Here is a 12,251-nt window from a genome sequence, read left to right on the forward strand (position 1 = left end):
GGAAGATAGAAGACGATACCGCAGAAATGAAAATGGAAATCAAGGTAACCAGCGTGAGTACTCATTTTAGGTTCATCTGTGCTTCATTGTCTAACACAATTTCTCAAAAAAAAGCAAACGAAAGAGACACAAGAACAAATCCTACAGCTACTGCAAAGTATTGTTGACCCATCTACGCCTTTGTGTGCACAACGCCAGCCATCTACGGCTACATCTTCGCAAGTTCGGGTATCTATGCCTCCATCTTCACATATTCAGGTATGCAAATGTGGCTTCATTTCTTTTTTGATATGTTGGATTCAATATTTTGGAATTTAACAAACAATACAACTATAGGAATCACCACACATACAAGTTAAGAGGTCACAACCAGGTGGAGCACTTCATTTCTCCGATATACTGGCAAGAATCAATGCTGAAGCACACACTGAAACAAAAGTTAAGATGAAAAAGAACACGCAGCAACACAATAACCCCTCTTCTCAACACCAAGGTGACACCTCAACACACATCACGCCAAGAAAGCCAATTATCGAGAACGATTACAAAGTTAGTCCAATAGACACAGAAGTTGGATCCTTCGTAGTAATGAGTTATGACCACGCTAAGGTTGTACAAATAGGTGATCATGTTCTTACAGCCAAACAGCTACGCCCTACTATCACAGATGGCTTCATATTCGATGAGGTAAACTGATTTCATATCCTTTTCTGTCCATAATAGCATGCAAACACCTACCATATAATAATAAATCTATCATTTGCAGGTCATAAATGCGTATGTTGATTTCTCCAATGTGGAGACTGAAGAGTCATCATTTATAACAACTTTCCAAGCCTGGAAGTTGGCTACAAATAATCTGGGTGACGAACGCTTCAAGAAGATAATTGCCGACAAATGTGTTCAAAGACATTTGGTATGTAATATTGATTTTGTTTGAAGACTTTTATTTGACATTTGCATTCAGGGTAATATCTGTGTTTATTTACTCAATCTAGTTTTTTCCAAAGTTTTATCAACTAGGATGGTCCACTGTATTTCTAGTAATCTATATTGCAATTATTATTTTCAGGTCTTTGTGCCAATGAATATAAATAACAACCACTGGGCTCTCCTAGTGCTAAATTTTATAAAGAAAGAGGTACAGATACTTAACTCCTTATCCGAAATGCGAGATGAAAGCAAAGAGAAGGCATTGGTAAGTGTACCATAACATGTACCACCTATTCACCTATTTGACAACAATTATAGTTCCATAAAATTTAACATCTATCTCACCATCCATTAGGTGCAAAGCATACAGACATGCATAGAATCTTCGAGAAACGATGGCTTGGTTAACTTGCGCGTCTAGAAAAGAATACCTTATCATAACATACCGCAGCAAAAAGACGGGTACTCCTTTTCCCTTTGACTATATCAACGTTCTACATCAATTACTAATTCTTATGTTCTGTTGCAGTCATTCATGCGGGGTGTTCATAATATATTATATGATGGCATGGGATGGAGAAAAAATGGCCTATCATTTCACAAATGTGAGTCTTACATTCCTTGTTGATTCCAAATATCTGTACACTTATTCAATAATTATTATATGACAGTCCACTATTTTCGCTTGTATAGACACAAATGCAAGGATTCAAACGGAGAATATGCACGAGGTTGCTCCTTTCTGATCGCAACATGAGACGCCAACAATCATACCAAAATCCTATCACGGTCTGAACTTTTTATTCATATTAAAAATGTTCTAGTTTGAACAGCTCATACCGGTTCTAACATTTTTCTTGATGATTCTTAGGAAGAAGACTACTATGCCAAAAATCCAAACGAACAACGCCAGCACGAAAATGCTGAAAATGAAAGCGACGTGCAGATAGTAGAGATTGAAACTCCAAGCCCTGAAGCCAGAATGAAAGGAGAGGAAGGAACTAAAGGAGGAAAAGGAACCAAAGGAACAGGATCTCAAAAAGAAACAGGAGCTCAAAATAGGAAAAGAGGACGACCCCCAAAGAGAACTGTTGTCAATACTCCTAGTGTCGCGGATGAATTTAGCAGCGAAACTATCGTTAAACGAGTTCAACGGACCAAGATTCCAGGAAAACAACAGACCAGCCCTTATAGGCCTTTTTAGAGCTATGTTGTCTATTTAGTAGGCTAAATTTAATCTTTAGTTTGTCTATATTGCTACAACAACGATGGGTGTTAATACCAAAATGAGTGAAATTAGTAGCAAGTAAAGAGTTCAAACTTACATTGCGTTTGGTTGTCTGATAATTTTGATAACGAGTCCTAAAAGGTACCTGGACTCTCCTTGTCAATGCAGTATGGGTAAGTTCACTATAAATATGGGTTACTAATTTGGCTATTAGACATATACAGTAGCCCAGTGGGAGGGTTCAAATTACTAAATGGCACACCTACATTGCGATCCAAAAGCTTACAATATAACAATAAATGACAGAAACTTCATATAAGAGGTACTCCATGACAGTTGCAGATAGTAATCCGCAGATGCTTCTATATGAAGGCCCAATTTATTGTAGCACTAATGGACTACACTTAAGCACAGGGAGGGATCCACCTAACCAGCAATGAGTTGATATGCAAGTAAAAAAACATGCATTAACAATAGTAGTCGGGCACTAGGATTACCATGCAGGAAAGCATCCAGAAGCCCTAATTGAATCTTCTATTTTAAGAAATAACTGCTCCAGTATGTTTGCCTGCCAACAGGATTTAGAATTCACATATGAAGTGGCTTGCTGACTTACAATATGACCAATAAATGAAACAAAGCACAAAATAGTTTTACCTTGACAGGATGATCATACAGTGGGCTCAAATGAGAAAAGAGTGAGAGGGCACACCCTGAGAAAAAATATGGGATGCATTACAATTGATTATACCAACCTAATGCTGAATGATAAGGAAACAAAAATAAAAATAACCACAGATGAAGTATCTGAGTGGGAACAATAAGAATCAGCAGAATATTGACAATTATCAGAGTATAGGCCAAGGCACTTTTGCACATGAATAAAGTATCTGAGTGGAAACAGTAATAATCCATTCATTCATAAGAGTACCAAAAGGTAGGTTATAAATATAATGCCAGTACAAATAACGTTATGAAAGGTACACAGATGCATGTACTTTCATAGCACACAAGAAATCCACTCATATTTTCATAGCACACGGAGGATCCACATATTATGATACTGATAAGGAAGGTCAATCAAAACTCAAAAGTCAGCATCATTTATTGGGAGTTCACAAAAGCTAGCATGGCAATCTAAAGCAAACATTCTTGCAAAAAGGAAGACTATGCTTAGCAAGTCATCATATCTCATTAATAGACAATTAATGCTAGATATTTAAAATTTCACAAGAGAGCTTTTTACATCCTCAGAGATAAAAATTTCAGAAGAGAGCTATTTACATCCTAAGAGAAAAACTATGTTCTAGTCATTCAGGCGATGGGAAGTGTTTTTTAGACTAAATACACTTCAACTGGGGAAGGGTCCCATGCTCTCGTGAATCACATAGGTGCTTTTATTTTCCTGGTAAATGATAGTGTATTCAATCACAAATGCTTTCTCCAACTTCCATACTGATAGTGCTTGCATTGTGATGTCAAATAATTCTAATGAGTTCAATCAACCAAATAGAGGTTAACACATTCATGCCAATACAATACCGATTGTTGAATCAACCATGCAATGAAGTCAGAAATTGCTTTTTCGACCTGTAGCAGTAACTACAGCCACACTCAATGAACTACACGAATCGTTGTATGTACCTGGATCAGAGAGAGGTTGCTGTTGACGAACTGGGCGACCGTCTTCTTCCTGGCCGCGAGCTTCTGGCAGACCTCGTCGTCCTGGAGCGAGCTGTGGATCTTGGCCCAGATCTGCGAGTCCTCGACCCTACTCTGCAGCCAGATGAAGTACCCCGAGGTGGTACTCCTTGTACGCCCTGCCGGAGACGACCCGCCCGGCCGCACCCTCCTAGCAGCTGGGACGGCCGCCGACGCCGCAAACAGGAGCACAAACGCCTCCTCGCCTGAATGTCACCTCCTCCACCCCCTTCGCCGGATCTATCGCGCACTGCCGCAGCCCTACCTCGCCCTCTCCCTCGCCTCCTCCACCTCAGACGGCCATGTCCGCGAGCGCACCTTGCCGCCGCGCGCCAACTGGAGCACGGACGCCGTCGGGCCCATTCTCGCCTCCAACGCTATGCCGCGGTTCGCAGGGATCTGATGACGGATTGCGTGCCCTGGCCGCCGCAGCGCCAACCTTGCGCCGGCCCTCGCTCTGGCGGCCGGCGCCGTCGGAGCACAGACTTGGTGAGGACGGAGAAGAGAGACGAGAGTGGCTGATGATGTGGTCACGATCTGAGAAATATCTATACTACTTTAGTCGTCCTTATACTAATCATACATTGTTTTTCTATTATACATTTACTATTCTATCCTTCATTATATAAAAAAAATTCAAAAATAGAATTATCTCATCTTTTTTTTAAGGACTGATCCCACCAATTTTAGTAAGCACTCAGTGCATATGGTCCCACCATTTACTATGCACTTAGTGCCTCTTCAATTGGTTCCTCTTGGTTCCTCTACCTTTTTAGCCGTCGGATCGGTGCTTATGAGCCGTCTATTTTTCGACAACCATCGTAAAAATTCTCATATTCCTTAATCAGAAGAACGATAAGTTTTCGGTGGTTGTGGGTCAGCATCCACGGTGTATACTATTGTTTGGGCACCTCTAGCTAGTAGAGCAAGAGGGTGAGGTATCGAGCCTTAATAAATATCATATCATCATGTATGTTTTATATTGAGGATTTTTTTTATTCATTCATATATTAATATCGTCTCTTCTGTCAAAGCTAAGAGAGAGAGTGGAGTTTAGCTCTTCTCTCCCCGGCCGCCAGTTCAAAGGTGACAACTCTGGTGGTATATTTCTCTGCGTAACCACACTTTCCCTTCACTGATCACTCAGAGAAAAGCCGGCGTCCAAGAAAAGTGATCTTACAGCTGATGACCACTGGAAGAGTACGTGGCCTTATGTTCATGTGGGAGAAATTTATGTACTGTACGTGTAGACCCTTGCCACTTGGTTTCCCTTTTTCTACAGTAACACAGTTTTCAAGTTCTGTCGTCTTATTTGTAATTACATTATCTGAAGTACATAGACAGTACTGTACGGGTTATAGTATATTTGAAGATGCATGCACGGGCATTTAAGGAGAGAGAGGCATATTGATTAACAAGCACCGCTATATAGCAAACCATTAACTATCCGAACAAGTAGGTCGATCCAAGCCACTGAACAGTCAACAGTGTAGTAGCTGTTCACACACACACATCATCCGCATACATGCATGAGCACATGATCGAGAAGCTAGCTAGGTCGCACTGCAAGCCACACATACATATATATATATCCATGTATATGTGCACAGTGCATGATGCACACGGTTACATAATACTATATAGATACAGCATGCTATTAATCCTCCTGTATGTTACCACACAACTTTATTTTATTTTTCCTGGCTTGCTAGCTTCATCACGTGCACTGGTATGTACTTACGTGGTAGATTTCATCATTTAGCTGACCCTGCATGCGCCAAAGAATATAGTTGAGAAAGATATATATATATATATATATATATATATATATATATATATATATATATATATATATATATATATATATATATATATATATATATATATATATATATATATATACATGATGTGCAAGAGATGATGGCAGAGATGGACCAGAGATAATAACTATATATACGTACTTGTTGCAGTCGGTGGACATGCTGATGGGGAAAGGCACGGAGACGCCGCACTTGCCGGGGATGGTGGCGACGGTGCCCATGTTGACGCTCTTGACGCTGTTGGCGAGGCTCTTGAGGCACCGGCACGCCGCCTGCCGGTCCGAGCTGCTGCGCGCCTGCCCGTTCAGGCTCCGCACGCCGCTGCAGCACGACGACGGCAGCGCGCTCGCCCTCCCCGTCGCGTACGGGATGCACGGCGCCAGCGCCGTCCCCACCTGACCGCAGGTGATCGCCGCCGACGCAGACGACGCCGACGCCAGCAGCAGCGCCACCACCACGGCCACTGCTGCCACCATCGTCGACGTCTTCCTGTTCACCACAGCCATCGTCGCCGTCAGTTTGAGACGTGTGTGAGTGTGTGTGGTTGATGACTGTGCTGTGCTTGCTTGCTGCGGAATGAGCATGGTTTGGACGGGTTTAAATAGAGCGAGCGCGCGAGGGACCTATGGCTATAGGCATGTTTAGTTCACTTCAAAATCCGACGAATAATCTTTTAAATTTAGTTAGTCTATATTGTATAATAATTGTTAAATACAAACGAAAATATTACCGTAACCAAATTAAAAAACTTCAACAACTAAATTAAACAAGGCCTGTGACGATGGCAAACACACAGTAGTACTGCTAGCTCCATCTCGCATGAATGTATATGCATTGAATGAGGAATTCAAGAACGTCGCTGCTAGGTCGTTGGCAGTTGGACTAGCTGTGGACCTGTCTTATTAGTGCTGTGATTTTCATTTCATTATTATACTCGATCCTAGTATATGTTTACCCAGCTGATCATCTCGACTGGTCTCCGTCAAGCAAAGTCCAATTGCAAGTCCAACTCTGTGGAAAATGTTTATATCAGACAAAATTCGTTAACCAACTACAGTTGCGTTTCAGAGCATGCAAACACAAACAGCTAGCTAGTAAATAGCTAAGAGAATTTCTTTCTTGAGATTGATTTCCCCTCTCTTCAAGGCAAATATACTGTGTCTCCGGAATGATCACGTACGACGGCAACTGAGCTTTCTTGCTGTTGGGACTTGATTGCTAGCTAGCTATACGTGTGGCGTGTTCTGCGGTTCCCTGACGAAGCGGGCACCTCAACAGTACTAAGGCAGCTCCAACAATAATTAAAATAGCTACCTGAGAGCATCTGTGAGAATTTTTAAGAATTTCTTCCCAAAAATTGTAGAGTTTTCGAACTCGCTAAAAAGTACTGGAAGGAATAAATAAGATCATCTTCAACGGTTTCCAATAGTTCACTTCTGAAATAGAAAAGAGAATTTTACATCAATAATCCTATACTATATATATCTAAATTATTCTATCAACTTTTGTATATTCTCTCTTGTATATGTACATTAAGAACCCTGTTTTTACTCTTTATTCTTTTCCTACCCTTCTACTTTTAGATTGGTCGAAGCATACGGATGTTTGGATGAAGATACATGTGACCTGGAGTCTATGCATCGTTACACGTAAAGAGAGGTTTTTTTCTCAAGTGCCAAAAGATTAGGAGATGACTTGAGAGTTGTTGGAGATAGATTTTTTTTATTCTTCCAAAAAAACATGGGTTGGGAAAGATTATAGATACTTTTAGGGATACTCTGATATTGTATTTAGTCCATAGAAAAGAGAGAATAATAAAAAACAACTAGATATCCCTTTATGAAAAGCTAAGCTCGTATAGCTTTCTATGATTAATATGTCTTGCTAAGTTGCTCACATGTTTTCTATATGAAGAGCAAGGCTAACAATATAGTCGGCTAGTGGCCTTGGTTTTTTACAGCATTTCTACACATATAGTAGTTAGCTCTCAATATTAATACATAGTCCATCTGTCTCTCTCATAAAATTTCTTAGATCTTGTGTCTAACCTAGTTGTAACCTAGTTGTAAGCTTACAACCCACTACTCTTCTCTCTCGCGCTCGTCGATCTCCTGTCCTCCACGTCAGCATTTACCCAGCTTACAGCCTGCTATTATACTTGCGCTAAGTATATATTCTAAGTTCTATTTTTATATACCTCTTATCTCTCTCGCCTTTCCTCTCCCAGGATCTCTCACTTTCGTTCTCCCACCCAAGCTCGGATCTCCTTATTGTTGCCCTAGTGCTCTCTCTCGTCCACTCTCTCCCCATATGTAGAGGGATACTACTCGTGCTCGTGTTAAGGAGCAGAGTGGGGTGAGTAATGGCGGTAGCCAAAGGGGCGAGAATCAGCAGTGGCAGCCTCCAAGCAGACCGGGGAGTACAGATCAGAATTTAAAAAATAACTTCTCAAAATGTGAGAATAACATCCTTTCGGAACGGAAGATGTGTACATGTGTGGCATGTTCTGCGATACCTGAAGAAGCGGTACCTCAACAGTGAGTGAAGATTCAAGGATATATACAGATGATATATACGTAGTAAATAACTAGTACTTGCCACTATAAAGCGATTTCCTACAGTACTATTTAACATTGAATTATTGTCAGCGGATGTACACATTACATAGGATATTTATTTCACTACTTTTTCTCTAAAAAATAGCGGCCATCGTGAGTCGTCGATCGATGATACATGTCCTACTACAATACGCAATGCAAACTGAAGTTGAGGCAATACTAAATTACAAGTAGTTTTCAACCGTTTCATGTGCACATTACGAAGTAAATTTTTTTTATGGATTTTGCTACAGGACACTATTCTTTCGTGAGATTAAAAAAATTTTTTGACGGGTTCTAAAATTTTGCTACAAGACACTATTCTTTCGTGAAATTACGGTGTCCTATAGCAAAGAAAAATTAGTGTCCCAGAAAAAATATTCCAGTGTCCTATAGCCAATTAATTTCGCATAAACAGAGTGTCCCACAGCAAAAAATTTCAAAATGTTATTTCCTTGGTGGTAGTAGAAGAAATAGTGAAACTACCTTCTTATTGGATCTAACATACATAGTACATAATATAACATTCCTATTCAATGTAACGTCACATGCGGATAAAATCAAAAGTGTCTTTCTTCTAACATAAAAAAAAATCTAGAGATGTAGCATTTTTTATCAAAACGGAACGTGATCCATAACATTTTCAAACGATGACCTGCAACGAATTTTTTACGTGAAAGAAAAACTTCCATCAGTGTGACAACTTTGGAAAAAAATGTATTTAACTGCTCTATCATATATACTTGACAAACTTTCTACGTACATAAATAAGATGCCTAGAATCCTATCATGCATGAAAGTTGTTTAGATGTAACGAAAGGATGGAAGCAGTGTAGTTCTTGTTCTTCACAGTTCTTTTTTTTTTGCGAAGGAAGATGGTTATATTAAAACTCGGTATAAAACATCCCCAAATTACACATAAAAAATACATAATATTCTATCCAAATTCTTCCATCGTCTTCTTCCCCTTCACAAACGTTGGAACCAAAGTGCAGTCCTTATCCTGAATCCAATGACCAACCCAAAATATTGGACACATGCCACAAAATCCACGCTTCGGAACCAATCCAAAGTGCATCTCAATCGATAAAAAAAATATTGGCAGTTGAATCGTCAGGTACAAGGTGCATCCGGTACAAGGTGCAGATTCATCATCTCAAAATCTTGGCTTTCTCTCCGTGACCATTGACGATGAAATCGACGTCCCAATAGTCCCTGTTGGGAACGCCCAAAAGTACCCCCTCCCTTTTGCAGATGAAATCGACGCCTGCAATGGCGATCTCTTCTCATCATAGGCAACATGATCTCGACTAAAAATCATTTGATTTTGCTAAAAAATATTTTGACTAAACCTTAAGCAACTAGAAATAAAACTGCATGAAAAAAATGGTCCACTCCCATCTTATCTCTGACAAACGCATTGGAGAGAAAGAAAGAGAGAGACCCTAGGCAGGAAGGAGGTGGCGGCGGTAGCGAGAAGGAGGCATTTTCAGGCGGCGCTTGTTGTTCCCATTTCTTATCCTCGATTCGGCGTTAGGAATGAATTTGGCTTTATAGTTTTATTATGCTCTTGCTTTACTGCTCAAACTTACTCATGAAAACAGAAATAGAAAAAAAAAAGAAAAAAAAAACGTGTGTGCATGTGCGTTCTTGTTGACCACAAGGAAGAAGCCGGATTTCTTCTGTCTACTTGATCATCATGTCGGTGCAAACCCGGAAGGAGGGGACAAAGATATTCATTGCGTTAGTGATGCTGAGATTTTTTATATTTAGATTATTTTATTTATATTTTATTTAAAAAAATCAAGGGCTGTGATTTCTTTAAGGTATTTACCTCCTAAAAGATAAGGGAGTACCACACAGCAATAATGTCCTATATATACATACATGCAAACTAGCTCATTGTCCTCTATGAACACAGCGCAACATTTTATTCTTAGGGGACACTTTCGAAAGATAAATTATAGAAGAGTAAAATGCACCATTAATTAGTCCAACAACTTGTCCGTTTGTGTCACTATGATCCATTAACTTTGAAAATGTATTTTTGAGTCTAAACCATGGCCCCAGCCTCGGCCGCCACAGGCAAGCATGAGCCTTGGCCCTAGCCTAACCATGAAGCTTCTCACCATGCCCAGGTCATTTGGGTGCTTCCCTCTTCCTCTTCTTGCTTGATCTAGATTCACCTTGATGCCATGGACCTTATCAGCTTCTCTGTTTTGTCAGTGGATCATCGGAGCCACCATGACGCCAGTTCAAGCCACCACGCTCATCTTCAATGCCAGCAGCGGCAACGGTGATGCCTTCTTCCCCGCGCACACGCGGTGGTGGGGGCTTGCATACACGCTCTCATGGCTGCGGCGGCGGCTCTCCCGCATGCCTGCCTGTGCCCGCCTATTCGTGCACCTGCATGCTGTGGTGGCAGTGGGTTGTCCACGCTTTCCTGCAAGCCATAGTGGGTTGAAGTGGGAAAGGGAGAGAAAGATAGGGGGTATCGGTAAAAAAATATGGGCCACTTTGCTCTCACATGACATAGATGCCATGCTAGCTGATGACATGGTTTACCACGTTAGATCTATTTGTGAAACCAAGGGGCATAGACTATTTATGCACCACTTAAAAACGTCTTGGACCAAGAAAATACACTTTCAAAGTTGACAGACCTGACATAGACGAACAAGTTGGTGGACTAATAGTGCATTTTACTCGTTATAGAATATTTTAAAAAATGCAACAAGTGAAAGAATCTAGCTACATGAGTTACACACAATTTACTATGGAGCAACTAACATAGGTACTAATTACTTGTTCGCTGGTCTAAAAAAGTCATGACTGAAAATACTATTCGTTGATTTATTATAAGAGAAAAAAATACTATTTACTTGCAGAAAAAATACGGCTTATATAAAACAAACGAACAAGCTGCGAGGTTGCTAGACAGAAGAGGTCAAGCAAGTGTCGTCTTCTCGATGGCCGATCAATTCATTTATCGTCAATAGTACGGCTCTGTAGATGGCAGAGACTATAGTCTATAGCCAGGTTACCCCCGCGAGATCACGATCGATCCATCATTCCGATGCTACCAAATCATCATGGCTCTCTCCGATACGTAACCCGTGGATGCTTCTCAGCCACGACCTTCATCATCTCTTCCATCACATCCAACCAACTTGACATCATGTGCATATATATGATCGATGCTAGTGTGTCTGGCGCCGTATAATTGGTTGGCCCGTTATTAATTAATCTTCAAATTAGTTTAGCCATGTGACGAAATTAAAACAGCTCATCAAGAATTAAATCTTCGTGTTGGTGATTGAAAAATAATAGAAAGACTCTCCTACAAATTACCAGCAGGCTAATTGGCCGGTACTAGGAGTTAAAAAAAAATACATGGGTCATGCTCATCTGCTGCAGCTAGCACAGTGCTTGTGTGAGACACTAACAGCCGCAGCTGAACAGCTGTGCCGAACAGGGCCAACACCCATGTGCGTAGGCCGTCATTTTTCATCAACAATATAAGTCACGAGTTCCATGATTCTAAATAGTCTGCACAGGGCACAGCACTGTCTCACTAGCATAGATGAGATTAAAAGAGATGGTCCAAATAGGTTTCTAAAGTGGCAGTGGTATACATGTTAATCAGAGACGGGCACACATGCCCACCTATATATATAATAAAAAAAAGAAAAAGGGGCACCATCGAGCCTGTCTTGCAAGTCCGTTGCCGAGCCCGCAATACGACACATGTGGATATATAGGACATCATATGCCCACATGTTGATGCTATTAGACACCGCTAGATTGGAGACTGGTGTCATGACTTTGTGCTACTGCTGGAAAGGAACCCCCATGTTGTGCGGGAAGGAGAGTTCGCCAGATCCAATATGCGCCAAAGCATGGACCTCACTGGGCTTGATGCCTCTATGAGGTGCCTCAACCCTATTGCGAAATGTGAGAATAGAAGACATA

General features: G+C 40.9%; 2 protein-coding genes across 3 annotated transcripts; one reads left to right on the plus strand and one right to left on the minus strand.

The window, feature by feature from the left end:
• On the plus strand, positions 506-2,082 carry LOC8074863. 2 transcript variants are annotated; one of them, XR_002446779.1, is made up of 7 exons: positions 506-687; positions 767-916; positions 1,073-1,198; positions 1,289-1,395; positions 1,463-1,538; positions 1,627-1,722; positions 1,805-2,082. XR_002446779.1 is itself a non-coding variant. In XM_021445959.1 (5 exons), the coding sequence occupies exons 1-4, from the start codon at positions 589-591 to the stop codon at positions 1,352-1,354; spliced, it is 441 nt and encodes a 146-aa protein (XP_021301634.1). In that variant the 5' UTR covers positions 506-588; the 3' UTR covers positions 1,355-1,395; positions 1,463-1,558. The 2 variants fall into 2 exon arrangements, 1 of the variants encoding a protein (XP_021301634.1); XM_021445959.1 differs by lacking the exons at positions 1,627-1,722; positions 1,805-2,082 and having other exon boundaries at positions 1,463-1,558.
• LOC8074864 (probable non-specific lipid-transfer protein 3) lies at positions 5,268-6,274 on the minus strand. The gene is made up of 2 exons (XM_002442728.2): positions 5,824-6,274; positions 5,268-5,630 (listed from the first exon to the last, which is right to left on the minus strand). Exons 1-2 carry the CDS (start codon positions 6,264-6,266, stop codon positions 5,621-5,623), a joined length of 453 nt encoding a protein of 150 aa, XP_002442773.2. The 5' UTR covers positions 6,267-6,274; the 3' UTR covers positions 5,268-5,620.

Source organism: Sorghum bicolor, chromosome 8 (assembly GCF_000003195.3).
Source record: "Sorghum bicolor cultivar BTx623 chromosome 8, Sorghum_bicolor_NCBIv3, whole genome shotgun sequence".
Lineage (NCBI taxonomy): Eukaryota > Viridiplantae > Streptophyta > Magnoliopsida > Poales > Poaceae > Sorghum > Sorghum bicolor.

Coding starts and splice junctions, on each gene's coding strand:
- LOC8074863 (XM_021445959.1), top strand. CDS start 589: ATGAGTTATGACCACGCTAAGGTTGTACAAATAGGTGATCATGTTCTT. Junction 688..766: donor ATGGCTTCATATTCGATGAG/GTAAACTGATTT, acceptor TATCATTTGCAG/GTCATAAATGCGTATGTTGA. Junction 917..1,072: donor AATGTGTTCAAAGACATTTG/GTATGTAATATT, acceptor TATTATTTTCAG/GTCTTTGTGCCAATGAATAT.
- LOC8074864 (XM_002442728.2), bottom strand. CDS start 6,266: ATGCTCATTCCGCAGCAAGCAAGCACAGCACAGTCATCAACCACACAC.